The 27,597-nt window shown below is 43.9% G+C and overlaps 1 protein-coding gene across 1 annotated transcript in view; it reads right to left on the bottom strand.

Moving 5' to 3' along the window:
* Positions 1–25,037, bottom strand: part of PAPSS2 (3'-phosphoadenosine 5'-phosphosulfate synthase 2) — a 78,822-nt gene extending 53,785 nt beyond the window's left edge. Inside the window, 1 exon segment of the mRNA XM_075935081.1 lies at positions 24,880–25,037. Coding sequence (XP_075791196.1) covers positions 24,880–24,906 — 27 coding nt within the window. The 5' untranslated portion in view covers positions 24,907–25,037.
* Between the last annotated feature and the right edge of the window lie 2,560 nt (positions 25,038–27,597).

Raw genomic sequence — 27,597 nt, 5'->3', positions numbered from 1 at the left:
AAGCATGCTTTAGATTTAGGCAACAACATGTCTAATTACCTTTAGGCTCTTTTGAAAATCACATCCTTAATCAGCAGGATTTCTAGCACACCTTCACCCTTCTTGTGGTATTACTGGGTACCCTTCACTAAGAAGCCTGCCTATTGGGTACAAAACAACTTAATCTCTAGAGCTGGTCAAACACCAGGATTTCTTTCTAGTGAAAAACTACAAAAACGTGTCCTTCTTTTCATCAGAAAATTTCACAACTTTACTTTTGTTAACCATCTCTACTAATTTCACAAGACATTTTTTATACCATGGTTATTACTCTTAGACTCAGAATAAAAACATTTTAAGAAAAAACAATCTATGAAATCAAATCAACTTTATAGGCCAAAAACTATTTAGAAAACACAACAGTTGCCAACTAAACCACTCAAATGTTAAGAAATACCAGAATGTACCCCTTGTGTGTATGCAATACAATACAGTCTTCAATTATATGACTCGAGGATTCCCAGGGCTAAAAGGACTATTATGATCATACAGGCTATGTCTACACTGTGGAGCTTTTCCAGGATACCTCTCTGCTGCGTCCAAAGAACACTTCCACTTTTTCGGAACAGTTTCCGAAAAAGTGGACACGTTCTTTCAGCATCCCCGTACTCCTCATTTTATGAGGAATAAGGGATGTTCTGAAAGAGGTTTTTCCGACATTTGGTCCCATGTAGATGGGCCAAATGTCGGAAAAATTTCTTCAGAAAAAAAAGCAGAAAAAGATACAGTGTGCAGTTTGCAATTTGTGTGCAGTTTGCAATTTGTGTATCTTTTTCCGAACCTCTTCCCCCCCTGCAGTGTAGACATAGCCCTTGTCTGACCTCCTGTTTAGCACAGGCTATAAATGTTCCCTAAAATAATTCCTAGAGCATTGTTTTAGTAAAACATCCAATCTTGATTTTAAAATAATCAGTGATAGAGAATCCACCACAACTTTTTGGTAAATTGTTCAAATGGTTAATTATACTCCCACTGTTAAGAATTTACACCATAGTTCCATTCTAAACTTGTCTAGGTTCAACTTCCAGCCAATGTCTAATGTCAGAAACCTCTGTTTAACATCCGCCAGAGATACTAGTGGAATGGAAAATGGTATCACTATATGAGGAGACTGTATCATCTATTTTTACCCAAATACAGAACAGAAATATTTATTGAAGACTTCTTCTTCTCTGCATTATTGATAGCTCTACCATTTCCATCAAGCATAGGCCTGTTCAGTTCAAATTAGTGGATCTTCACTAGACCCACTAATTCGAACCCCGATCTTTCGTGTAATGTAGATATGGCCAAAGGTGATCCCTGTTACTTGAGGTATGTGAAGGATATAAAAACACTCCCCTATTCACTTTCGCACACCATTCATTATTTTATAAATCTGTCATATCCTCTCCCTTGGTTGTCTTTTTCTAAGCTGAATATCTCTTCATATGAAAGCTCATATGTGAAGATCAATGCAAATAATTCATTTAACTTCTCTTCAAAGTCCTTGCTTCTTTTGTGTGCTCCTTTAGCATTTCAATGGTTCAGTGACCCCACTGACTGTTTGGCAGACTTCCTGCTGCTGCTGAACTTAACATTTTTTGCTGTTAGTTTTTGTATCTTTCACTAGTTGCTTTGCAAATAATTTATTGCCTGCCTAATTATATTTTTGCAATTGCCTTGCAAGACATTATGCTTCTTTCTATTTTTCTCAGGAGGATTTGACTTCCAATTTTTAAAAGATGTCTTTCTGTTTTTAAACACCTCTTTTACTCTTTTGTAATATTTTTAGTTCTCTTATTTTTTAGGTGGGGGAGTACACATTTAGTTTGTCTCCATTATGGTGTTTTTAAATATTTCCCATGCAGCTTGTAGGTATTTCACTTGTGATTGTTCTTTTTAATTTTTATTTAATGAGCATCTTCATTATTGAATAGTTCCCTTTTTGAAGTTAAATTCTACTGTGGTAGATTTCTTTGGTATTTCTCCCTTAACAAGGGTATGAACTTTAATTATTATTGCTGTTGCTATTTTTTAGTAGTTCAGCTACCTCCTGAACCAGATCCTGGGAGACACTTAGGACTAAATCAAGAATTGCCTCTTCCTTTAAGGGGTCCAGGGCTACCTGCTCTATGAATTAGTAGTGACTAGAAATTTTATCCTGAGGTCACATGTACCCAGTCACTATGAGGATTGTTGAAAACCATAGTTATTACTGGTGTTTCTGTTTTTGTAGCCTCTCAAATCTCCCTGAGCATTTCACAAGTATCATCACCATCCTGATCCTGATCAGGTGATCAGTAGAATATTCCTACTGCTACACTCTTATTATTGAAGCATAGAATTTCTGTGCATGGAGATTCTATGATTGTTTGATTCATTTAATATTTTTACTATATTTGACTCTGCTTTCTTTTAAATGTAGTGCTATTTCCATACCAGTGCCACCTACTTTATCATTCCTGTATATTTTGTACTCTGGTATAACAGTGTCCCATTGATTATCATCATTCCACCAAGTTTCTGTGATGCCTATTATATGAATCTCCTTATTTCATTCCAGGCACTCAAGTTTACCCCCTTAGTATTTTGACTTCTAGCATATGAGCACTTATAAAATCTGTCAATATTTTGTTGTCTGCCTTCATGTGATGTAGTTGAATAGGAACTCTTTTTTATTTGCCTCTTTCTTGTCTGTTCCTACTTGTACTTTATCAGTTTCTCTCCTCTTTTGCAGATATAGAATATTCCTTTTAATAAATCCTCCCTTGAAGATGCTTCTGTCTGAACAGAATGCTTCTTCACAACCCTTTGCTTTCTCCCAGCCCTTAGTTTAAAAATACCGTTCTGTTTTTTAACATTATATGCCAGCAATCTGGTTCCATTTTAGTTTAAGTGGACTCCTTATCATATAGGCTGCTCCTTTCTCAAATAGTACCTCATTTCACAATAAACACAAATCTTTCCTTTTACCACTAGCCTCTCATCTACTCTTTGGGACCTACACTTCTACCAAACTGTCCCAGTGCATGAAACTAGAAATACTTCAGACAGTGGAAGCATGGAAAATCTCAGACTTTACCTTCTTACCTCACTGACTAAAGTTGGCCTCTAGGACTTCTCTCCGGCCTTTCCTTATGTCATTTATACCTACATTTATTATGGCCACTAGACTCCTCCCCAGAACTGTATATAAATCTATCTAGATCTCTTGAGAGATCTGCAGCCTTTGCACCTGACAGGCAATTCACCATGCAGTTCTCTCTTTCTGCTCCAAAAACAGAGGGCAAAGTCCACAGACTTCTGAGTCTTCCTTCACACAGGTGGAGAGACTCAGATCTCACAAACAAGAGTCACTTCCTTCCTGATTCTCCCCAGGGCTCATGGGAATTGTAGTATGTGAGGCAAGATTGCAGCACACAGGGTCTTCCCAGAAAATAAGCAGCGGCGCCTTTAGTAAGGGGACTACACTGTATTTAGTGCGACCAACTGGATAGTTCCAACTCTGCTGCTGGACTTCTGCCCGCATTTTTTAAAACTTTTGCAGGGGCCTCTCTTTTTGGTTTGCTTGTTTGTTGTTGTTTAAGAAGGGGGGACAGGACGTAATTGTCCCAACGTTTAGAGTATATTTTGTATCTGTTTTTGATAATGTTTAAAAAAATCCAAGGATGTTTTAATACCAGCAGCATGAGACCTTTAGTTTATGTCACTCTAACTGAAGTTCCCTATGAGTTCAGAGGGTTTATTTGTTTTTCCCCTCTACAGTATAGATAGATGAGTAGGGAGGTAGTCATCCTTAGTATGAGTTGATGCTCACTAGCAGACACCAACTAATGCCCCATCCTGTGCTTTATCTGTTAGGACATTGAGTCATAAGCACTTAAGACCATTTTCTTCTCAGTTATCAGTGACTCCAAATTAAATAATGCCTATTGGTGTAGAGCACCACTCTCTCTCCCCCTCTTTGCCTACTTAATCTTTACTAAATAGAGTATTGCCACTGATTTAAACATTCCAATGGTGTGAATCATCCCACCAGGTTTTAGCAGCACCAACTGGATCAAAGTTATGCTCATAACGAGCACTCTTAATTCCTCAATTACCCAGGCTCCCAGAATGAGTGTATATGCAATTCAGGAATTTCTTCTTTTCATATCCTTGGTTTTCTGTGTGATGTTGCACCTTCATATTTTTATGGAAATATGGTTTTGAATATGAATAAGCCTAACTTGAATATGCTTTATGCAAAATGTGTCCTGTAACCTATCACTGGAGAGCTTGTAATCCCCTGAATGTATATTCTATTTGTGTGCATGTATCATTTCTGTATTTGAAGTTACAAAAAATGAAATATAAACCTGTTTATATATCTGGATGTGCTAATGAAGGCCACTAGAAGTATTCAAGGAACTTAATGTCCCAGTATTCATGACAATGATCTGTGAATAGTCTTGCTTTTCCTGTAAGCCTGAACTATGGTTGGTCTTGCCAAGACATGTGGCCAGATCATCTGATGCTGGAACTCATTTTGGATGTGGTAGTTTTCCATGGGAGCATAAAAGGGTTGAAACTAAACACAAAGGATTTCTGCATTGGGCAAAATCTATTTATAGGCAGGAAACCAAATAACGGGGCAGTTACTAGACACCAAGACATCCCCTGCTTACCATGCAGATGACTGCTTAAAACATCTAAAACTGAACAGGGCTATGGATGATCCCCAAACTAGGAGGCTGTGAGAAAAGATGATTAGAACTACTATTAGGGTAAGAAATTACATAAGAAGTTTCATAATGTAGTAAACTTAGCTGATGCATTTTGTTTTATTTGGCTTAGTAACTGACTTTGATCTGTTATCACTTGCAACCACTTAAACCCTGCTTTTTATATTAAGGAAAATCACTTTTATTTTGTATTAAACCCAGTGTAAATAATTGTTACTTAGAGGGGACAACAGCTGTGCATCTCTCTCTCTCATTGATAAAGGAACAAACAATTTATGAGCTTGTTTTGTATAAAACTTTTATGCAGAGAAAGATGGATTTTTCTGGGGTTCTGGTCCCACTGGGGCTGTGCACCAAGGTGCTGTGTCAGCTCCCTGTGAATGAGTCTTCCCTGAGCTGCTCTCACAATCTGTATTGCTCTGCTATGGGCTGTGACCCCAACTCTGTGCCTCTTCTGGGGGAAACCAGAATAGCAAAAGGGAAAGGTAAAAAGTGGTAAGATATGAGCACCCAGGACAAAATCAAGATACTAAAATAACAATTAAACAGCTGTGATGGGGTCGGTCATAGAGATCCCCTTGAGACTGTCACCTGATGGGCTGATCATACCACCAAGCCTACCTATCTATCTGCTCTCTGGGGTACTCCACCACAATCCCGTTCTGTTGATGTGATCTATGTCATCAACTGACAGCAATGCCCCTTTGCCATGTCCACTGGACAGTCTCTATAATTAGAGATGTAAGAAACTACCCAATAAGCATAGGCAGGCAGCTCTTGCTACATTTAAAAGGCAGAAGTGTGGCTGGGATAGCGAGCGCCCCACCTCCCCCTTATCAACTAACCAAGTAGTTGATGGAAATTCCATTGATTACTCAATTAGCTGATTAATTGAAATTTAGGATCCCTATCGATGACAAAGGATTAATGGACATAAATCAGATCTTTGACATGGTAACACACAGAAACCTGTTGGAGAACATTTTGACTTGCCCGGCACTCACTAATGGATCTAAAGGTGACTGTCCTCTTAAAAAGCAATTTAAAAAAACAGCTGGACAGAGAAGATGTGGAACTTGCCTTCATTTGCAAATTTGACATGTAAATTCAATGTTTGAACAAAGACATGAACTGGATGGGACGCTATATTCAACACCCTAATTACATCAGAAGCTAAGTATTGGGCACTTACAGCCCATTCTATTAGCCTCATTTAGCATGGAAAATCCAATTGACAAGATTTATTTTTCTCATTCTCTTCCCCTCCCCTTTCCCGCTATTTATTTGTACTTCTGGACCCCTTGCTCCATTCATCTGAAGAAGTAAGTTGTGCCCACAAAAGCTCATGATATCATCTACATTTTTTGTTAGTCTTGAGGTGCTGCAGAACCATTTACTATTTTTTAAGTTCTCTCAGTTAGGGTATGTCTACACTACCCTCCTAGTTTGAACTTCCCGGGCTTCATTTGCATAAGCGGGGAGCCGCCATTTTTAAAACCCCGCTGGTTCGAACCCCGTGCAGAGCGGCTACACGGGGCACGAACTAGGTAGTTCGAACTAGGCTTCCTAGTTCGAACTACCGTTACTCCTCATTTCACGAGGAGTAACGGTAGTTCGAACTAGGAAGCCTAGTTCGAACTACCTAGTTCGTGCCCCGTGTAGCCGCTCTGCACGGGGTTCGAACCAGCGGGGTTTTAAAAATGGCGGCTCCCCGCTTATGCAAATGAAGCCCGGGAAATTCAAATCCCAGGCTTCATTTGCAAGTGCGGTATGCCTACATTACCCCGCTAGTTCAAACTAGCGGGGTAGTGTAGACATACCCTTACAGACTAACACAGCTACCCCTTTGAGATGTCTAGTTTTACTTGCAAAACTCATGTTAATACTGCCCAGAAACTTGGGTTTCTTTTTGGGGTTTTTTTTGCAACAGTATTACATTGACTCATATTTAGTTTCTGATCTGCTATAACCCCTAAATCCTTTTCTGCAGAATTCCTTCCTAAGCAGTCATTTCCCATTTTGCATTTGTGCATTTGATAATTTCTTCCTAAGTGAAGCACTTTCCATTTGTCCTTATTGAATTCCATCCTATTTCTTTCAGACCATTTCTTCAGTTTAAGACCATTTTAGATTCTAATTCTGTCTAACAAAGAACTTGCAACCCCTGCCAGCTTGATATCACCCATCAACTTTTCTACTTTTCTGTTATCTTGCCAAGCAATTCATTCTACTACTGAATTTTGAATATCTATATTTGTCCTATTGTTAAATACTCTGAGAAAGTTTTAAAAGAAAAATATTGAACTACAGGTACTGTAGTGAACTGCTCTTTCACTTTCTGCAATTATGACTTGGAGTTACACCAGGAATAAATTTGGCCCATCATGTATTTGGAAGTAATACATTAACAGAGGAAATCCTGAAATGATGCCAGAGTCAATACCCACAGCCTCTCTCAATGAACTTTCAGTACCCTTGACAGTTATCAAAGTACTAGCTCAAGGCAAATAAGGTCATTCTTTCCAGTAACAATCTCACGAGACAGACATTTAAGTGACATTATCTTCTGGTTGGATGCATAGATACAACCTTATCTAAAACATTATATTTTAGATATAAATATTCTGTCCACTTATATTGAACACTGTATTTTAGATATAAACTTTGTTTCCACTTAAACAGATATTTCAACAGTCAATATCAACCCCATGATAAAAGTAAACATGCCTACACACCAGTTCCTCAAAAACAAATCACCAAGGGCTAGATTGTGAAATCACAATACTCATTCATTGCTGCTGTGTGCATATCATCATGGTCAAGCAAGGGTAGTCTTCAAACTGTGTCACTGTTTTACACTTTGCTTGCTGTAGAGGCAACAATGGCTGATCAGACTTTTTTGGAGTCGGCATAGAAGACAATTTAGGAATTGTCCCGTTATATTTCCCATGTGTTGCAAAACAGTCAACTTCCTGGAGTGATTGTGGTGTGCCTCCTTGACTGACATTACTTATGGACCATGCTTCAGTAACAGGGTGTCACGATTCCATCTGATGCTGCCTGACATTACTGCTATCAGATGTTGTGTGGCCCGGTAAGTACAGAACAATGCATAACAAAACAAAGAGTGGGGCAAGATCACATTATGCTGCACCCAAAAAACCAATCACTGGTGAACAGCATATGAACGACATGCTCTCTTTTTGCCCCCAACGTGCACATTAGACCTTACATTTATACTGTAGTTTGGTGATTAGCATCATGCTTTCTCTAGCATCTGACTTCAGGGCTGCTATTTCAAGAACAACTAGAGGAAGAAGCCTATGCCTGAAATTAATTGTGTAAGGTATGGATTATTGACAGACAAGGAAACATTCTTAATAATGCCAGCAAACTTGAAGAATGTTTCTTCTGGGTGCATCTAGTGCTAATTAAAAGTGCAGGACTGACAGTGGAAAAACTAAGGGGAAACTAAAAACTTTTGCAGGTATAGTAATGTGACTTAAGAATGTGATTTTTATGAGATTTCAATGTTGGCCAAAGTACTAGTACAGATGCAATTACTCTGGTAGAAAGTTAGGGTTTGCCAACTTTCTAATTTTACAAAACTGATTACTCTTGCCTTGCACCCTTCCCTGAACCATCCCCTAGGCTTCACCTTTTCTCCGAGGCTCCATCCTCACTCATACCATCCCTCAACCTCTGTCACTCACTGTGCCCCATCCTCAATCACACACTCCTTTTCACCAGGCTGGGGCAGAGGATTGGGGTGCAGGAGGGGTAAGGGTGAGGGTTTTGGCTGTAGGGTTATGCTAGGGATGAGAGATTTGTGGTGCAGGAGGGAGCTCTGGGCTCTGTCAGAAGAGTGGGGCCAAAGGGTTCAGAGTAAGGGTGGGGCTCCAGGCTGGGGTAGGGGGTTGGGATGTGGTACTGAGTACAGGCTCTGGGCTGGAGGTATGGGGTTTGTATTTTAGGAGGAGGCTGCGGGCTGGGACCATGGGATTCAGAATGTGGGAGGTGGCTCTGGCCTGAGGCAGGGAGATAGGGTGTGGAATGGAGTATTGACTCTGGCTTGGAGGTGCCAGCTTTGGGGTGGGGCCAGAAATGAGGGGTTCAGGGTACAGGAGGGGGATCTGGGCTGGGACAGGTGGCTGAAGTGCAGGAGGGGTGAGCTTCAGCTAGGGGTGCAGACATTGAGAATGGGCTAAAAATGAGGGGTTTGTCACTGCTTCTGGGAGCTACATGGAGCCACGTAGTGAGCCTGTCACCCTTGTGCCAAGCAAACTTTTAACAGCCTGATTGGCAGTGTTGACCAGAGCCACCAGGCTCCCTTTCTGACCTAGTGTTCTAGTAAAAAACCAGAAACCTGACAGCTTTACTGGCATAGCTTATTTTGTTTGGGGAATTTATATAACACCCTTGTTAGTATAAGGTGTGTCTCCCGCAAGTGAGTTTGCAGGAATAGCTATGTCAGCAAATCACATCCAGTGTAAGATGGGCCTGATGCCCTCACACATCCAATGCAGCACAGGAATCAGAAAATGCTTCTCCATCTCAATATACTTCAGCTCTGACCTGAGTCCTCCCCTGCAGTTGAAAGGGTAGTTTAGACTGCATGCCTGTTCAGTCCTAGCCTTCTCTGCCAACAATGCTACAAAGGGCACTTGTTATCACCTAGTGTGCATTAGTTATGTGAAGATCAGTCTACTGGGAAACGAAGGCAGGTCACCCAACTCAGGTTACCAAACAGCCACTACACAATAACTTCTAGTAACTAAACACTTAGGTTTGTCTGAATTGGTGACCCAGAAATAAGGGACTAGCTGTTTCATTACCAGTCTCCTGAAGCATCCAATCTAATAGAGCTCCACCAAAAAAATATTTTTTATTTATTATCAGCCTCTGTTGTGATACATCTTTCACTAATGTCTATAAAACTAAGTTTCATAACTGTCCACCGAAAGACAGAATGTTTAAGAAACTGGAGTCAACATGAAAACACTCTTATTTTAACTCTAGGGAAACAGAAAATAACATTTACCAGATCATGTAAAAATGCATGTTTATGTGCATGCACACTTCTTTTCAGATGGCAAGAACCTATCCTCTAATAATTTGACATGTAAGAACAGAGATGGGCAATAACTTTTAGGGGGGGAGGGGCACTCCAAGATTTTGGAAAGTGGAGTGATATTAATGGAGGAGGTGCGGGGTCTGGGATGAAGGATGGGTGCAGAAGGGAGCTTGAGGTAAGGGATTGGGGTGCAGGAGGGCCTGTGAAGTCTGGGAGGGAGTTTGGGTAAAGGAGGCAGTTGTGACTTAGAGCACAGGATTGGTGTGCAGGAGTTTGGATTATGATCTAAGGAAGGAAGGGTTTGTGACCTAGGGCGAGGGACTGGGATATAAGAGGGGGTGCAGGGGTTTGAGTTGTGACCTAAGGAAGGAGGGGATTGTGACCTAGGACAGAGAATTGAAGTGCAGGGTCTGGGAGGGGGTATGGCTTAAGAAGGGGAGCAGATAATTTGGGTTTTGTGGAGTGGGGAGAGCAAGAGTGGGGGGCAGAGGACTGGGGGTAAGAGAGAGAGTGGAGTGCCAGAGGCAGGCTTTGGCCAGGAGACATACCAGTGAGACTCCCACCCAGCAGCCAAGCATGTTCCTCAGGCAGGAGCCTGCTCTGTCCCCGCACAGGTTGCAGAGCCTGAAAGGAGGTGGGAGGGGTACTTTGCATACTATCTATTCTTGAAACATGCAGCTCCCATTGGTCAGAAACAGGCCAGTGCGATTGTGCTGGGGGAGGGAGCAGCCATGAAGCACCGCTTCCCTTTCCCCCCCTGCTCAGTTTGTGAAACACAAATGGCCTGGTAGCTGCTTTTCTGAGCAGCATGTGGAGGTGGGGCAAGCAGGGGAGTCTGCCTGAGACTCTCTACTGCATCTGCAGGCTGGATCTGGTGGCTTAGCAGGCCAGATTCAGCCTACAGAAGGTGTTTTGCCCAGGCTGTGTAAGATCATCAATCAACAAGCTATGCCATGCTTGTAGCCCTTTAAAACATACAGGATTAATAAGCTACAAAATGAGAGAGGGGTAAAACATTAAGGCTACAGCTACACTACAAGCTTTGCCGGGAGAGGCAATGCAAATGAAGCATGGATTAGCATTTTCTCATGCTTCATTTGCATATTCTCTTCTGATCTGTTTTTGTGCAAGGGGTTTTTGCGCAAAAACCCCTTGGCAAAAATAGATCAGAAGAGAATATTCAAATGAAGTGCGAGAAAATGCTAATCCTCACTTCATTTGCATTGCCTCTTCTGGCAAAGCTTGTAGTGTAGACAAAGCCTAAAAGTAAGATTTTAATAGAAAGTATTTTCAGTAGGGCAGATGGAAAAAAATTGAAATGAACAGCTACCTAATTGACAGATATGTGTAATTTCAACTTGAAGTGCATCTTAACAAGAGTTACTCTTGACAAACTAACTGGTCTTGAAAAGAAATAATTAAATAATACAAAACTTCCCTATAAGGATCCTTCCTGAAAAAATGCCTACTATGTTCCAACACCCATATTTCAATACATTTGAAATATGAAGGGGGGTGGGGAGGAAGCTGTCTCACTATTATTGTCTGTGGAATTATGCAGATGTAAATATGTATTCATTTCTTTATTTGAAAGACCAAAAGTCCAACTCCAAATAGCAAAACAGTCATATTTCACCATTATGAGGCAATAAGAGGACCATGCTGTTTCACAATTGTGAAGTAATCATACTTGTAAACTATGACTATTTTAGAAGTATGATAAAACATCAGAAAAATGTTTGAGCAATTCAACTAACAGGACTGCAATACATCAACATACAGGCAGTCCCCGGGTTACGTACAAGATAGGGACTGTAGGTTTGTTCTTAAGTTGAATCTGTATGTAAGTCGGAACTGGCGTCCAGATTCAGCTGATCAGTTTCAACAGCGGCTGAATCTGGACGCCAGTTCTGACTTACATACAGATTCAACTTAAGAACCCCAGGCATCCCCAAGTCAGCTGCTGCTGAAACTGATCAGCGGCTGATTCCAGGAAGCCGGGGGCAGGGGCTTCCTGTAGTCAGCCACTGGTCAGTTTCAGCAGCGGCTGACTTGGGGACGCCTGGGGCAGAGCAGCTAGGGTGCTGCTGGGTTGGTCCAGTAGCGCCGCCGCTCCTCGGCGCTACTGGACAAACCCAGCAGCACCCAAGCTGCTCTGCCCCAGGCGTCCTGATTCAGCCGCTGCTGAATCTGACCAGCAGTGGCTGAATCAGGACGCCTGGGGCAGAACAGCTGGGGTGCTGCCCGGTTGGTCCAGTAGCGCCCAGAGCGGCGCTACGGGACCAACTGGCAGCGCCCCAGCTGCTGTACCACAGGTGTCCGGAGCAAAGCCACGGAGCACGGGGGCAGCGGGACAGCCCAGACGCGCCGTGGCCGTCCTGCTGCCCTCGGGCTCCGTGGCTTTGCTCTGCTTTGCTCTCCGTCCCCCTGGTCTACAGACCAGGGGGACGGGGAGCAAAGCGGCGGAACACGCGGGCAGCGGACAGCCCAGACGCGTCTGGGCTGTCCGCTGCCCACGCGCTCCAAGGCTTGGCTCTGCTTTGCCCCCCCCCCCATCTCCCTGGTCTGCAGACCAGGGGATGGGGGGGGGGGCAAAGCAGAGCCAAGCCGCGGAGGACACGGCCAGCTGACAGCTGTCAGCTGACCGCGCGCTCCGCGGCTTGGCTCTGCTTTGCCCCCCCCCCCACGGTCTGCAGACCAGGGGGAGGGGGGGGGCAAAGCAGAGCGAAGCCCCGGAGCGCGCTGCCAGCTGACAGCCCAGACGCGTCTGGGCTGTCAGCTGGCCGGGCGCTTCGCGGCTTGGCTCTGCTTTGCCCCCCCCCCCCGTCCCCCTGGTCTGCAGACCAGGGGGACGGGGGGGCAAAGCAGAGCCAAGCCCTTTGCCCCCCCCCCCCCCGTTCCCCTGGTCTGCAGACCAGGGGGACGGGAGGAGGGGGCAAAGCAGAGCCAAGCCTCGGAGCGCGTGGGCAGCGGACAGCCCTGTCCGCTGCCCACGTGTTCCGCCACTTTGCTTCCTCTCCCTGGTCTGCTGGAGACCAGGGAGAGGAACGGCCCCGTTCGTAACTGCGGATCCGACATAAGTCGGATCCGCGTAACTCGGGGACTGCCTGTACTAAAATCAGTTTACTCCTCATAAGAATTGCCAAGCATCTGATTTTTGACCAGAACACCCAGTTAAAAAGGGATCTTGGCAACTCCAGTCAGCAATGCAATGGGACAAAGGAAGGTTTCCTACCTGTCCTGATTTTGTGAAGCCCCAAAAGCAGCCAGCACTTCCCTTTGGCTGCGAGGCACAGGAGCAATCAGGGAAGCACCGTGTGCTGCCCTCACCACCCATTGGGAACCATGGCTAATGGGAGCTGTGGGAGAGGCACCTACAGCTGCAGGTTGCACACACTGTGCAGAGCTCCCTGCTTGTGCACTCGCCTAGGGGCCAGACATGCTAGCTGCTTCCATGAGCAGTGTGGAGCAAGGGCAAGCAGGGAGCCTACCTTAGCCCCACTGCACTACCAACTGTGAGCCACCTTAGGTAAGTGCCATATAGCTGGAGCCTGCACCCCAAACCACCTGCCCCAGGTTGGAACCTCCTCCAGCACCCTAACTCCCTTCTGCATTCCAAACCCATTGGCCCCAGATCAGAACCTTTTCCTGCCCCACCCCACATGTGTCTATGGTGCCCACACCCCAATCTCCTGCCCCAGCCAGGAGGCCCTGCCCACACAGTGAAGCCCTCATTTCTGGCTGTATCTCTGAAACCACTCCCTCAACTGAAGCCCTTACTCCTACATCCCAACCTTCTGCTCTAGCTCAGTGAAAGTGAGGGTGGGTGGAAGAGAGCAAGTGATGGAGGGCAGGGTGGGACCTCAAACGGGGTGGGAAAAGGGTGTTTGGTTTTGTGCAGTTAGAAAGTTGGTAGCCCTACTCCTGATGTCACAATCCCACTGCAATGAGCTATCAGTAGCTGTTCTGAAATAATACACTTATGAAGTTTTTTTTCTTTCTGTAATACAAGAATATTATAAAAAATGAACACATGAAAGATTTACTGGTTTGCATTGTATGGATTTTTACAAACTTTTTAATTTTATGTTGTCCTCTATTTAATAAATAACCTTTTAGGCTATTGATTCAATGAAAGTTACTGAGTGATTTCACTACATGAGCTCTGCTCTCATAGTGGGATGGCTACTTTACCATTAGAACACACTGCAGTTGAGCAGGCTTATTATATATAAGTTAACCATCTCATCTATCAGTGTAATTTAAACAAGGAAACTGAGGCTCTTCAGATGTTAGTCAACTACTTTGTGTTATTTTAATAACTTAGGGTATGTCTACACTACCCCGCTAGTTCGAACTAGCGGGGTAATGTAGGCATACCGCACTTGCAAATGAAGCCCGGGATTTGAATTTCCCGGGCTTCATTTGCATAAGCGGGGAGCCGCCATTTTTAAAACCCCGCTGGTTCGAACCCCGGGCAGCGCAGCTACACGGGGCTCGAACTAGGTAGTTCGGACTAGGCTTCCTATTCCGAACTACCGGTACACCGAGGTGTACCGGTAGTTCGGAATAGGAAGCCTAGTCCGAACTACCTAGTTCGAGCCCCGTGTAGCCGCGCTGCCCGGGGTTCGAACCAGCGGGGTTTTAAAAATGGCGGCTCCCCGCTTATGCAAATGAAGCCCGGGAAATTCAAATCCCGGGCTTCATTTGCAAGTGCGGTATGCCTACATTACCCCGCTAGTTCGAACTAGGAGAGTAGTGTAGACATACCCTTATATACATGGAGAGGTTTTGTAAAAATCCATCAGTAAATATTGTTACGTATTATTTTCCCTTTTAAATAAAAATGTAATATCTTCAATGTAATTGAAAGGGGATACAATACTGTTAATGAAGTAATTTATTTTCATTGAAATGCCATTTCAGTCTCTCTGGATGTGACTGACACCCTGTCAGTATCCAAAGATCATTATAAACACTCCCATCAATGAGGGTCCATCTGAAGATCCTCCAGATCTAAATATTTATGTATTACCAAAAGCTCTCTCTCAATCACACTACAGTAAGTCCCTGGGTTACGTCAATCCGATGTAAGTCGGACCTCTAGTTACGAACAGGGGGGGCGCAGCTAGTGCAGGGTGCCTCCCCCACTGTCGCTGCCTCCGGCGGCGCGGGGGACGATTCCCCCCAGCAGACCAGGGAGACGCGGAGCTAGTGCCCCCCCCCCCAGCAGACCAGGGAGAGGAGGCGCGGCTTTTCTCGCCGCGGAGTACGTGGGTGGCGGGTCCGCCGAGACGCGCCACGGTCCCGCCGCCCGCATCCTCCACAACGAGAAAAGCCGCTCCGCGTCTCCCTGGTCTGTTGGGGGGGGCGCAGCTAGTGCGCCCCTCCCCCCAGCAGACCAGGCTTTTCTCGCCGACGCCTGGGGTAGAGCAGCTGGGTTGCTGCCGGGTTGGTCCCGCCACGCCAAGGGTCGGCGCTATCAGACCAACCCAGCAGCACTCCAGCTGCTCTGCCCCATGCGTGTCCGATTCAGCCGCTGCTGGTCAGTTTCAACAGCGGCTGAATTTGGACGCCTGGGACAGAGCAGCTGCGGCGCTGCCAGGTTGGTCCCCGCAGCGCAGCACCTCGGCGCTGCGGGGACCAACCTGGCAGCACCCCAGCTGCTCTACCCCAGGTGTCCCCAAGTCAGCGGCTGCTGAAACTTTTCAGCGGCTGATTCCAGGAAGCCCGGGGCAAAGCAGCTCTGCCTCGGGCTTCCTGTAGTCAGCCGCTGGTCAGTTTCAGCAGCGGCTGAATCTGGGACACCTGGGGTACAGTATGTACCAGTTCCGACTTACGTACAAATTCAACTTAAGAACAAACCTACAGTCCCTATCTTGTACGTAACCCGGGGACTGCCTGTATATGTATTCTTATGTATGTTATGAAAAGACCACTTGATTATGAAAGATAACTTTTGTACTAAATTAAGGAAATTCCAATGACACCTCAGGTGTACAGAGAACAAGTCTGAAGCTTGTGGATGTTGTGAGGTCTATTTAGTCATGAATGCTTCACTGTGCAAAAAGTCACATAATAAACAAGGCTAGGTCTACAGTTACACATTACTCACTGCAATTATTTTAAAGTATATTTATTCTCAAGAGTATGAGTTCACTCATAAGGACAAGAAGCTCTGTGTAAGTACAGTTAAATGTTAGCTTATTACTACACACCACTGTTCTACAAACTAGTTTCGCACCTGAAAGTTAATATGTATTGCTTTTAGAAAAGAACTCTGGAAATCAATGATGTCTTTTCAAATTCAGTGCAACATATCATGTGTTGACTGAGACATTTCTGGGCATAATTACCATTAGAATTCCAGACCTCCTCAAGTACCATATACTGAATTAGATAAAATAATTTTTATGCTAACTAGCAAAACTCAGATTGCTGTATGTAAAATATTTTGTTCTTCACCTGAATTAAAATAGATAAGAAGGCCATATTGTGTACCTTGCTAACAGATTAGAAGTCAAATAGATGTTCCTCTAATTTCTTTATTGTTGCCTACACAGCTAAATGGGGATAAAGTGAAAATGCTATAATTTCAATAACACAAAAGCAACATCTTAGGCTTCTTAAATATTTGGATTATATAACTCTCCAACCATTTATCATAAACAGGGCCACATAACCAAATAATTTTTTCACTGTCAAAATGTAGTTATACTCACTGCCTTTCAAAATATTTAAAATTCTTAACTACTAAATATCACATATACATGATCTTTTTCTGATACTCTCAAACTGTTAATATTCATGGTAATGTCTATTCTACCACATGAGTATGTCTTCACAAAGCCCAAAGTATGTAGTCTACTGGGCTATGTCTACACTATATTACACTTATAAACACATATCCATATAAAACCCACCACCTAAAATGGTCACTGAATGCCATTCACTTTGGTAGTTTTAATACAAAGACCAACTATCATCTTACTCCTTAAGGTAGACGCACAGTGCCAGGACAGTTTGGGAAATTTAAAATTGCCCCTCCCTGTGATACAAATAACTAGAAAGACAAAAAGTTCCAAGAATAAAATTCTAGTATGTTTCACTTGCAACAAACATACTACAATAATCTACTGAGGAGTACAGGGAATGGGGGTCTGTTTTCCCAGAAGTTTGTCCTGATTTCTTATTTTAAACTTCTGAACAATTTAACTGAGAATTTGTATAAATACCACCCAGGTATATCATATGGGGATATTTTTGACAAGTTAGTTGCTCTGCTGGCTAAATTAGTCAAATCCTGCTAGCCTTATTACTTTAGGCTTCTTTAATGCCAGTCTCAACACTGAAACAAACAATTGTATACACATTTGTATGAACTAACCAGATTTTATAGCCTCTAGAATTACACTGTTCCCATGTGGATCCCTCTCCAAAGATTTATTTCCACTCAAAGGAGTTCCCTTGTGACAGTGTGTTTGCAAACAGCAAAGCAATGGATTAGCTCATGTGAAAGAGTTTTAAAACAAAGAAGCACCACTCTTATTACAATATGCAGAGAATGCTAATATTTCTATGTAGTTAAACTTGATGTGCATGGGTTTGATTTAATCCATGTCTGAATGCATTTGCATCACATTTAAAATGTGGTGAATCCATTTATAAAATGATGAATATTGAGAATATTGAGAATACACAGATATCATTCTGTGTAATTAATTGTAGTTTACAGGTTGACTCTCACAAGTCTGGCACTCTTTGTTCTGGCAACATCCATGGTTCAGCATAATTTTAGTTAGCCCGAGGTCCACTTTTCACAGTGGTGGCAAAGGTCCCACAGTCCAATAAAGTTTGTTTACAGCCACCACTCCTGGCTCTCCATTTTCTGTGCTGTTATTTAGCTCTAATTTATTCCTAAGGGTCTTTTAATAGCCCAGTAAGCAGTGGAAGTGATGGTAAAGCTGTTAGACAAAGTTCACCTCCTGTGGTTCTGTAAATTCTCAGGCTCAGCACCAGTCAGGCCCCGAGCATGCTGGACTAGAGAGATTCAACCTGTAGTTTAAAACCCAGGGGAAATATTGAAATTTGGTTTGTAACCAATGGAAAACAGTTGGCAATTGAAAGGTGATTTTCATATATGCATGAGTATTGGCTCTTCAAATTTTTACTGTGATTTTCATCCATTATTTATTTAGTACAGATTTTTTAAAAATATATATATTTATTAACATACTTGAAAGGTACCATCTCAGTGAATGCTTCACTAACTTACTTTGTTAATATAGCTCAATCCTATTCTGAAAAGGCTAGCTCAAGCGTGAGACAGTTCAGTCTCCTTGCTAATTCAATTCTTGGTTTCTCCTCATAGGTTGCCCACAATCAGTCAATCAGTGCTAGTTATGGTGGTGGGTCTTGTAACCTGGACAGTTATCCACTGTAAACTGAGATTAGCAGCACATTTCTTATAGTCAATATACATCAGTTTATTTATTTACATTTTGCCAGTTATGCTCTTGACATTCTACAGAAGAATGAATGGCAAGGTCCCTGCTCCTGGAACACACATTTGAGGGCCCAGTTGTCAGTGATTCATAGATTCCAAGGCCAGAAGGGACCATTCTGAACACCCAGGACACATAAGTTCCTTGTAGAGCCGATCTTTTACAAAAGTATCCAAACTTGATTTAAAAATTGTCACTGATGGAAAAGCTACCACAATCCTTTGTAAATGGTCCCACTACTAAATTATCCTTTGTATAAAAAATGTATACCTTATTTCCCATCTTCAGTTCCAACCACTCGACTGTGTTACATCTTGGACTGGAATATTTGTTCCCTTGAAGATACTTATAGATTGATGATCAAGTCAATCCTTAACCTCCTTTCAATGGACTGAGTTCCAGAAGTCTGTCACTATAAGGCATATTTTTAAACCCTTTAATCATTCTCATAGCTCTTCTCTGAATTCACTCCACCTCATCAACATCCTTCCTGAATTGTGGACACAAGAACTGGCCACAATATTCTGGCAGCTATCACACGAGTACCAAATACAGAGGTAAAATAACTTCTTTACTCCTGCTTGAGATTTTCCAGTTTATGGGAGGAACTAGTTGAGAACTTGAAAGTGGAAGACAGTATAGGGGACAGTGATCATGAAATAATAGAGTTCATGATCTTAAGGAAAGGTAAAAGGGAGACCAGCACAATTGAGGTAATGGATTTCAGGAAGGCAGATTTTGATAAGCTCAGAGAACTTGTAGGTAAGGTCCCATGGGAAGCAAGACTGAAGGGAAAAACAACTGAGGAGAGTTGGAAGTATTTCAAAGGGACGTTGTTAAGGGCCCAAAAGCAAACAATTCCGCTGTGTAGGAAAGATAGAAAATATGGCAAAAGACCAGCTTGGCTTAACAAGGAGATCTTACATGATCTCAAAATAAAAAAGGAGTCACATAAAAAATGGAAAGTAGGACAAATAACTAAGGATGAATATAGGCAAGCAACACGGGAATGCAGGGGCAAGATTAGAAAGGCAAAGGCACAAAATGAGATCAAACTAGCTACAGGCATAAAGGGAAACAAGAAGACCTTTTATAAATACATTAAAAGCAAGAGGAAGACCAAGGACAGGGTAGGCCCACTGCTTAGTGAGGAGGGAGCAGCAGTAACAGGAAACTTGGAAATGGCAGAGATGCTCAATGACTTCTTTGTTTCGGTCTTCACCGAGAAGCCTGGAGGTGTGCCTAACGTAGTGAATACAAGCAGAGAGAGGGTAAGTTTAGAAGATAGGATACACAAAGAACAAGTTAAAAATCACTTAGGAAAGTTAGATGTCAGCAAGTCACCAGGTCCTGATGAAATGCATCCCAGGATACTCAAGGAGGATAGAGGAGGTATCTGAGCCTTTAGCTATGATCTTTGAAAAATCATGGCAGACAGGGGAGATTCCAGAAGACTGGAAAAGAGCAAATATTGTGCCCATCTATAAAAAGGGGAATAAGAACAACCCAGGAAACTACAGACCGGTCAGTTTAACGTCTGTCCCAGGGAAGATAATGGAGCAGGTAATTAAGGAAATCATATGCAAACACTTGGAAGGTAATAAAGTGATAGGGAATAGCCAGCATGGGTTTGTGAAGAACAAGTCATGCCAAACTAATCTGATAGCTTTCTTTGATAGGATAACGAGCCTTGTGGATAAGGGAGAAGCGGTGGATGTCATATACCTAGACTTTAGTAAGGCATTTGATACGGTCTCACATGATATTCTTATTGATAAACTAGGCAAATATAACTTAGATAGGGCCACGATAAGGTGGGTGCATAATTGGCTGCATAACCATAGTCAGAGAGTTGTTGTTAACGGTTCTAAATCCTGCTGGAAAGGGATAACAAGTGGAGTTCCTCAAGGGTCTGTTTTGGGACCCGTACTGTTCAATATCTTCATCAATGATGTAGATATTGGGATAGAGAGTACGCTTATTAAGTTTGCAGATGATACCAAACTGGGTGGGGTTGCAACTTCTTTGGAGGATAGGGACATAATTCAAAATGACCTTAGCAAGTTAGAGAAATGGTCAGAGGTAAACAGGATGAGGTTTAATAAAGAGAAATGCAAAGTGCTCCACTTAGGAAGGAACAATCAGTTCCATACATACAAGATGGGAAGCGACTGTCTAGGAAGGAGCATGGCGGAAAGGGATCTAGGGGTCATAGTGGACCACAAGTTGAATATGAGTCAACAGTGTGATGCTGTTGCAAAAAAAGCAAATATGATTCTAGGTTGTATCAACAGGTGTGTTGTAAGCAAAACTCGTGAAGTCATTCTGCCGCTCTACTCTGCACTAGTTAGGCCTCAGCTGGAGTACTGTGTCCAGTTCTGGGCGCCACATTTCAAGAAAGATGTGGAGAAATTGGAAAGGGTACAGAGAAGAACGACAAGAATGATTAAAGGTTTAGAGAACATGACCTATGAAGCCAGGCTTCATGAACTGGGCTTGTTTAGTTTGGAAAAAAGAAGATTAAGGGGGGACATGATAGCAGTTTTCAAATATCTAAAAGGGTGTCACAAGGAGGAAGGAGAAAATTTGTTCCTCTTGGTTTCTGAGGACAGGACAAGGAGTAATGGGCTTAAAGTGCAGCAGGGGAGGTTTAGATTGGACATTAGGAAAAAATTCCTAACTGTCAGGGTGGTCAAATATTGGAATAAATTGCCAAGGGAGGTGGTGGAATCTCCCTCTCTGGAGATATTTAAGAACAGGTTAGATAGACATCTGTCAGGGATGGTGTAGACGGAGCTTGGTCCTGCCTTGAGGGCGGGGGGCTGGACTCGATGACCTCTTGAGGTCCCTTCCAATCCTATTATTCTATGATTCTATGCATCCCATGATTGCATTAGCTCTTTTGACCCCAGTGTCATATTGGGAATTCATGTTCAGTTGATTATCCACCATAACCCCTGAAAGCTTTTTCAGAGTCGCTGTTTCCCAGGCTAAAGTCCCCCATTTTCCGTATAGTCTGCATTCTCTGTCTAAATTTAGTGAGTACTGGTTAACACAGTAGGGTCAAAAATAATGCTAACATCATTCCTTTTCAACTAGTTTGGGACTACTGATAGAGCACTTATTTGACAGTTTATATCTACTTTTTGTATGTGAATGTCATATGGTTATTTAATCGATCAGGCTAAGTCTACACTACAAGTTTTCTCAGCAAAAAATATGCTAATGAGAGACTCATTTGCATGAGTTGTGATCTCATTTGCATATTTTCTGCTGAGCCGTTTTTGCACTGGGGTTTTTGCGCAAAAACAAGCAGTATGGACGTTTTCTTTTTTTGCAGTGACCCCTTTTTTCCGCAAGATCCTTGTGCCCCAAAAAAGGAGATACACCAATCTCATGGGAAAAGGGGTTTTATCTCCTTTTTTGGGGCACAAGGATCTTGTGGAAAAAAGGGGTCACTGCAAAAAAGGAAAACGTCCATACTGCTTGTTTTTGCGCAAAAACCCCAGCGCAAAAATGGATTGGCAGAAAATATGCAAATGAGACTGTGACTCATGCAAATGAGTCCCTCAACATATTTTTTGCTGAGAAAACTCGTAGTGTAGACGTAGCCTCATTCAAAACGTCTTCTGTTCTACCACTGTTGCATTCTCAATGTGTGTTCAGAATAACTGATTAGATTTATAGGTTGTTATGCACTACTAAAACTTGTTTCCATAGATAGATAGATAGATAGATAGATAGATAGATAGATAGATAGATAGATAGATAGATAGATAGATAGATAGATAATTATTTCAAAATATAAAATATTCAGAATTGCCTTGCTTTTAGGTTCTTTCCAATTAAGTCTCTCTCCCTTCCTTCTACTACCATGACTCGCCAAGAGACTACAACTCTCAACTGAGGGTATGTTTATGCTGCAGAGTTTTTTCGGAAAAACAGCCGTTTTTCTGAAAAAAACGTCACTTACGTCCACACCGCAATCACGTTCTTGTGAAAAAAAATCAAAAGAACAGAGGGGTTTTTCTGACATTGGTAAACCTCTTTCTTCAAGGAAGAAGCCTTTTTCCAAAAGAGCTCTTTCTGAAAAAGGCATGCGTGGACTAGGAAGAGGGAGTTCCTTTGAAAGAAGAAACAGGAAAAAGCACAGGTGCCCTGGTGGCCACTCTGTCATTACAGCTTAAATGCAAGATAGCGTTCCATCAGCGTGGACGCTATCTTTCGCTTTGGCAGTATGGACACTCTCTTTCAGAAGAAGTTTTTTCAGAAGATCTCTTCTGGAAAAGCTTCTTCTGAAAGAAGCCTGCAGTCTAGACGTAGCCAGATTTAGTGACTGCCCAACAGACTGAATCAGGTTCATAACCATTTTAAAATGTAGAAATTAAAAGCAAGGAACACTTTTTATTTTTTCCTTTCTATTTTTTAAACTTCTGTCCTTGATAATCACTTTCACTTCTCCTCACTGTTAGGCGTCCAGTTGCTAGCACACAAATTATTTTACTGCATGCACAGGGCTAGATTGTTGGCTCCTATAACAGAGTGTAGGGTTATAGACTCCAATCTCTAGAGCAGTCAAGACTACCTCCCCCTGTTTTAGTAAGTCATCATTGATGTTACAATGGAAGTAAACAAAATACAGAAACTTTTTTCAATTATCCATGTTAAGAAAGATCATGTCTTTCACATTTTTACCCTCTTGGCCCTGTTGTAATCAGGGTAACTAACATCATGGCAGAACTGCAGTTGGACAATCATGTCACAGAATGCTCAGTGTCCTGTACTGTAGCATAGTTTACATTAGTTTTTCCCTGCTACAATTCTGAAAGAATATTGAAATAGAGATGTTTTGTGTTGCTGAGCTTGTAGACGCCTCCAAGACTTGCAACAAGGCAGTATGATAGCAGATTGATATAGTTCCAGATTTCTGGGTTCTAATCCCATCTCTGCTATTGACTCTCTGTGTAATGTCAGACAAGTCATTTAACTTTGATTCCATTTCCCCTAGTCTGATAAATGTGGATAATACTTGATTATGTAAACAAGTATTGTGAAGATTGGTTTATTTTATAGGGCATTCTGAAGATTAAAAGTATTTTTATTATTATCCCTCCAGTTTTTCCATACACAGTTAAAGCTTCAGAGTCCTATGATGCAGCTACTATTTGTCAAGCTAAGAAGAACTGAAAGTGATAACTTTAGTGACTTATCACAAAGCATTTTTAAAGCACCTCAACTCTTCAAGAGTAAAAGTGTGCCATACCCAAACTACTCTTCTCTAGCTTGAGGAATAACAACCAAGATATGGGACATATGGATTGCTCTACTCTTTCTGCAGAATATAAGGTCTGAGAATTAATTAGTGAATGCATTATAAAAGATAGGTGTACTTTGAGATGGGCTGGGGAATTTCAGGGTTTTGATTAAATGAGAAATGTGTAGTATGAACTAGCTGGAATTTACCCAAAACCACATAAATGGAAAATAGTAAAGGAAGGTGAAGATATATTTTATGGAGTCACTCACAATTAAAATGATACAGTTTTAAAAATATAGAGGAACCTGTGCTAATCATCATGCTCAAACAATTGCTACATTTCCTAGTGGCAAATAAACGGGAACTCCCCACAGGGATTTTCTTTCTATTAATTGCAAACCAAATTGGTACAAGAGCTAGAAAACAGCAGGAACAGATTCCCCTGTCGCTTTAATATCTTCATGAATGGATCTTAGAAGATTCCCTCCTATGAAGAGAAGCTGTATGTTTAAATTACACGGGTAATATCCAAGGCACACATGAGACGTATGCTTGGTTATTGTTTTCCCTCCAGCTATCTCTTTAGAGAAAAAGAAATGAGGGTCAAAAGCTAAAATTAAAAGTAGAAAGTTTGCTACCCGTGTCGTACAGGCATGGTTCAAATGTAAAAGAAAACACGCGAGGAGACACGGAAAAGAAAGCCACGAATCATGCTCTCCGCCTCTACCGACTGTAACGGCCTGAGGAGCGGTGGCCTGTCAGAGCAGGTGTCCTGGCTCAGAGGAGGCGCCGCGCACCTTGGGCACTTCCAGGACAGTCCCGCGCTCTGGGCTCGAGGATCAAACAGCTGCAGGCAGCACATAGGCGAGAGCCAGACCGGGGACGCCGCGTTACCCAGGCAGCCAGGGATCCCCCGCCCCAGCTCCTCCCGGCCGCTCCCGCTGGCCGCCAGGGAGCGGGCGGACGGTGCCCCCTGGCTGGCTCCGGGGCGCAGAGCGCAGGCTGGGTCTCCGCAAGCGCAGGGAGTGCGCAACCCGCACGCGCCCCGCTGCCACGTCCCAGCCCGAGCAGCCACTGCCCAGGTGGCGGCATCTCCCTGCGGACGACGGGCAGGTCCCCGCAGCCAGCCCCGGGTCCCAGGAACTGGCAGCCCGCAGGGAGGGCGAGAGGCAGCGCGGCGCCGACAGGGGGAGGCTGCGAGCGGGCGGCAGCCAAGGCGCCGCGTCCCTGGGGGGCGCCCGGCGCTCTCGGGCCCCGCGAGCGGGAGAGGCTGGGGCGGGCGCTGAGCGAGCGTCCTACCGTCTTCTGCTGCTTGCTGTGGGACATGTCGTCGCGCCGGGGCCGAGCAGGCTGCGCTCCGAGGCTGGCGCCGGGCACGGCGATATAAAGGCTGGGGAGACACGTAGCACTTCCCGGGACCGGCCCCTCCACGCTCACCCCTCCCCCGTCTCCACCTCCCGCTCCCCTCCGCCCCCGGCAGGACGCCGCAGGCGAGCGGGGCTCCGGGCAGAGGGCAGTGGCCCGGGTCTCCCGCCCCACGGGGCAGCAGCTGGCCGCCAAGGGAACACGGCGGGCCCCCTGGAGGCGCCGAGCCGGGGCTGCTCCCCGCGGCCGCTGGCCAGGAGTCAGGGCAGCGGGAGGTTGTTCAAGGGGACCCGCGGAAAAGCGCCTGGTGACAGGTAAAGGGAGGCCGGAGCAGTGCCCCAGCCCCCCGCGAAAACAGCCCCGGCGGCCCGCGGATACCGCGCTTCGCTGCAGCTCCCCGCCCCTCAAGCCACACAAGGAGGGCCCGATCCTCCGATCAGCTTTACGCGCCCTGGTGCGGATTGCAGAATCAGGCCCATTGCCTCCCCCAGCCCTGCCTGAAGCAGGAAAGGAGCAAGACATATGACCCACACCTATCAGTTGGCGGAGCGAGACATAGCCTCTGGCACCTCTGATCTTATGCCCAGGTCTAGCTCCTAAACCATGCTGCTCCATTAATCTCTGCTTCTCAGGAAAGTTAGCAAGTTTGTAAGAGAGCTGGATAAACGAGTCGTTGCCTGTTCCCTAGCACACGTTCTTTTTCTGCACATGTACAGCCTGCATATGCTCTCTTGGGGAACTCAGGGAAGGAGGCTTCTTCACACAGATTCCTTGTATTCCTTTTTGGCTCTGCCCTTTGCCCCCTGAAGAAAAGCTACATGTCCACAACAACGTGTGCATTAAGCCTCAGGAATGAAAGACACTGGCAAAAAGACATTACAAGAGGAGCGATAGAAATGTAGCCGTGTTAGTCTGGTGTAGCTGAAACAATTTGTTTCAATTACAAGAGGAGACAAGCTCAAGTCTCCTCCTGTGTGTAGAAATACCTACAGCAAAGTCTGCATGCACATTTAAAGAGGGCACACTCCCAACCACATCTGATTTGTTCAGCATGTTTGTAAGTGATGTGTGATTAAAGAAAATATATCCTCCAATAAGTTGATAAAATCATGAGTTTGTGTGAGTAAGACATGCCCGATACTGTTATCACTCTGTCATATGTTTGTGACTCCAGCTAATAAGGTATTTAAAATAACTCCTTCTGAGCCAAAGGCCTGTCTTCTATTTTCCATGGGACAAGCTAAAAACATTCAAAATAAAATACATGAATGGCTCTTGGTGCTAGTTGTGTAATGAGACTATACACTAGCATTCCAATGTATCTGCTGTGATGCATTGTTATTAAAATAATGAAAGATATAATTTCTGAAGAAACTCCATTTATATAGGGTGCATGTACACCACAGAGACTACATATTCTCATAGCGCAGATGCAGCCTATACCTACAACAGGTGGTTTGTGTCAGTGGGAAAACTACCTCCCTAAACAATGGTAGCTATGCCAAGAGAAGGATTTGTCCACTGGAGGTTAGATTGGCATAGCAGCATTAGTCAGGGGCATATGTGGTTTTTCTTATGCCTGGTCCACTGTCTCTATCCCAAGCTAACTTAAGTATAGACCAAACCTTAGACCAGGGGTGGGAAACCTCAGGCCCAGGGGCCAGATGTGGCACCCTACTTGCCTGGATGCAGTGTAGAAAGAAAAGTTCAGTTCCCCCCACCCCACAGCCTAGGGGATCATCATGATGTTGTCCAGGAGGGTGAAAACGCTTGTCTTGTGAGCGTAGTAGCTATTCTGCCTGCCATACTGGGGGGGGGGGGGGGGGGGGGGGGGGAAGGGAGGTAACTGGGGCTAGGTCAACTGAACAATGCCTCGTTTGGCCTAGCCCCTTAAGGAAAAACCCTGTCTGGCACTGTTGCAGGCCTCTGACATACAGGGTCACAGCAGCATAGCTGGTCCCATGCATAGACAGGCCCAGAGTCAGTGTAGAAAGAAAGCACTTCATGCTCCTTGAGTAACAGTTGATATACAGCATAAAAACTGGAGCTATGAATTTATGAACACCTGAACTTTTGGGAAGTCAGATTTGAATCTACTTGTCAATACGGGTCCATGTCAACTTACAAGGTCTGATTATACTGTTCAGTCTATTATTTCTATATCCATTGTTTAAAGGGATGGAATTTAGACAGCTGCAAAGAGTCAGTACCCACTATAGATGCTAAAGGCCTGATTCAAAGGCCACTGAAAGCCTACTATTGACTACAAAGGATATTGGAACTGACCCCAAGTACCCATATGCTACATTCCTCTCATCTCTCACTACCAGAAGAGCTCCTGTAAACCTTGTGCACTGTTAATTTGATTTCCATGTTCTTGATCAAGTGTCACTCAGACACAAATCATAGCAGTGGGAATCTGCATAAAGTAACACCGACATCAAGATTTGAAAGGGGATGTTGCTACAGAGAGCAGCAGTCCCTTTGCTTGGCTCTCTGTCCACCTTTCCAAAACCACAGAGCCCCAGCAGCACAGAGATCATGTTGAGAGGTTTTCATGGTATTGGGCAGGTTTGTAGTCCTGTGTTGTCTGAAATCACTCATAAGATCATAAGAACGGTCATATTGGGTCAGACCAAAGGTCCATCTAAC

Source organism: Pelodiscus sinensis, chromosome 8 (genome assembly GCF_049634645.1).
Source record: "Pelodiscus sinensis isolate JC-2024 chromosome 8, ASM4963464v1, whole genome shotgun sequence".
Lineage (NCBI taxonomy): Eukaryota > Metazoa > Chordata > Testudines > Trionychidae > Pelodiscus > Pelodiscus sinensis.
The sequence above is the reverse complement of the archived record's forward strand: the minus strand, read 5'-3'. Positions and strand labels throughout refer to the sequence as shown.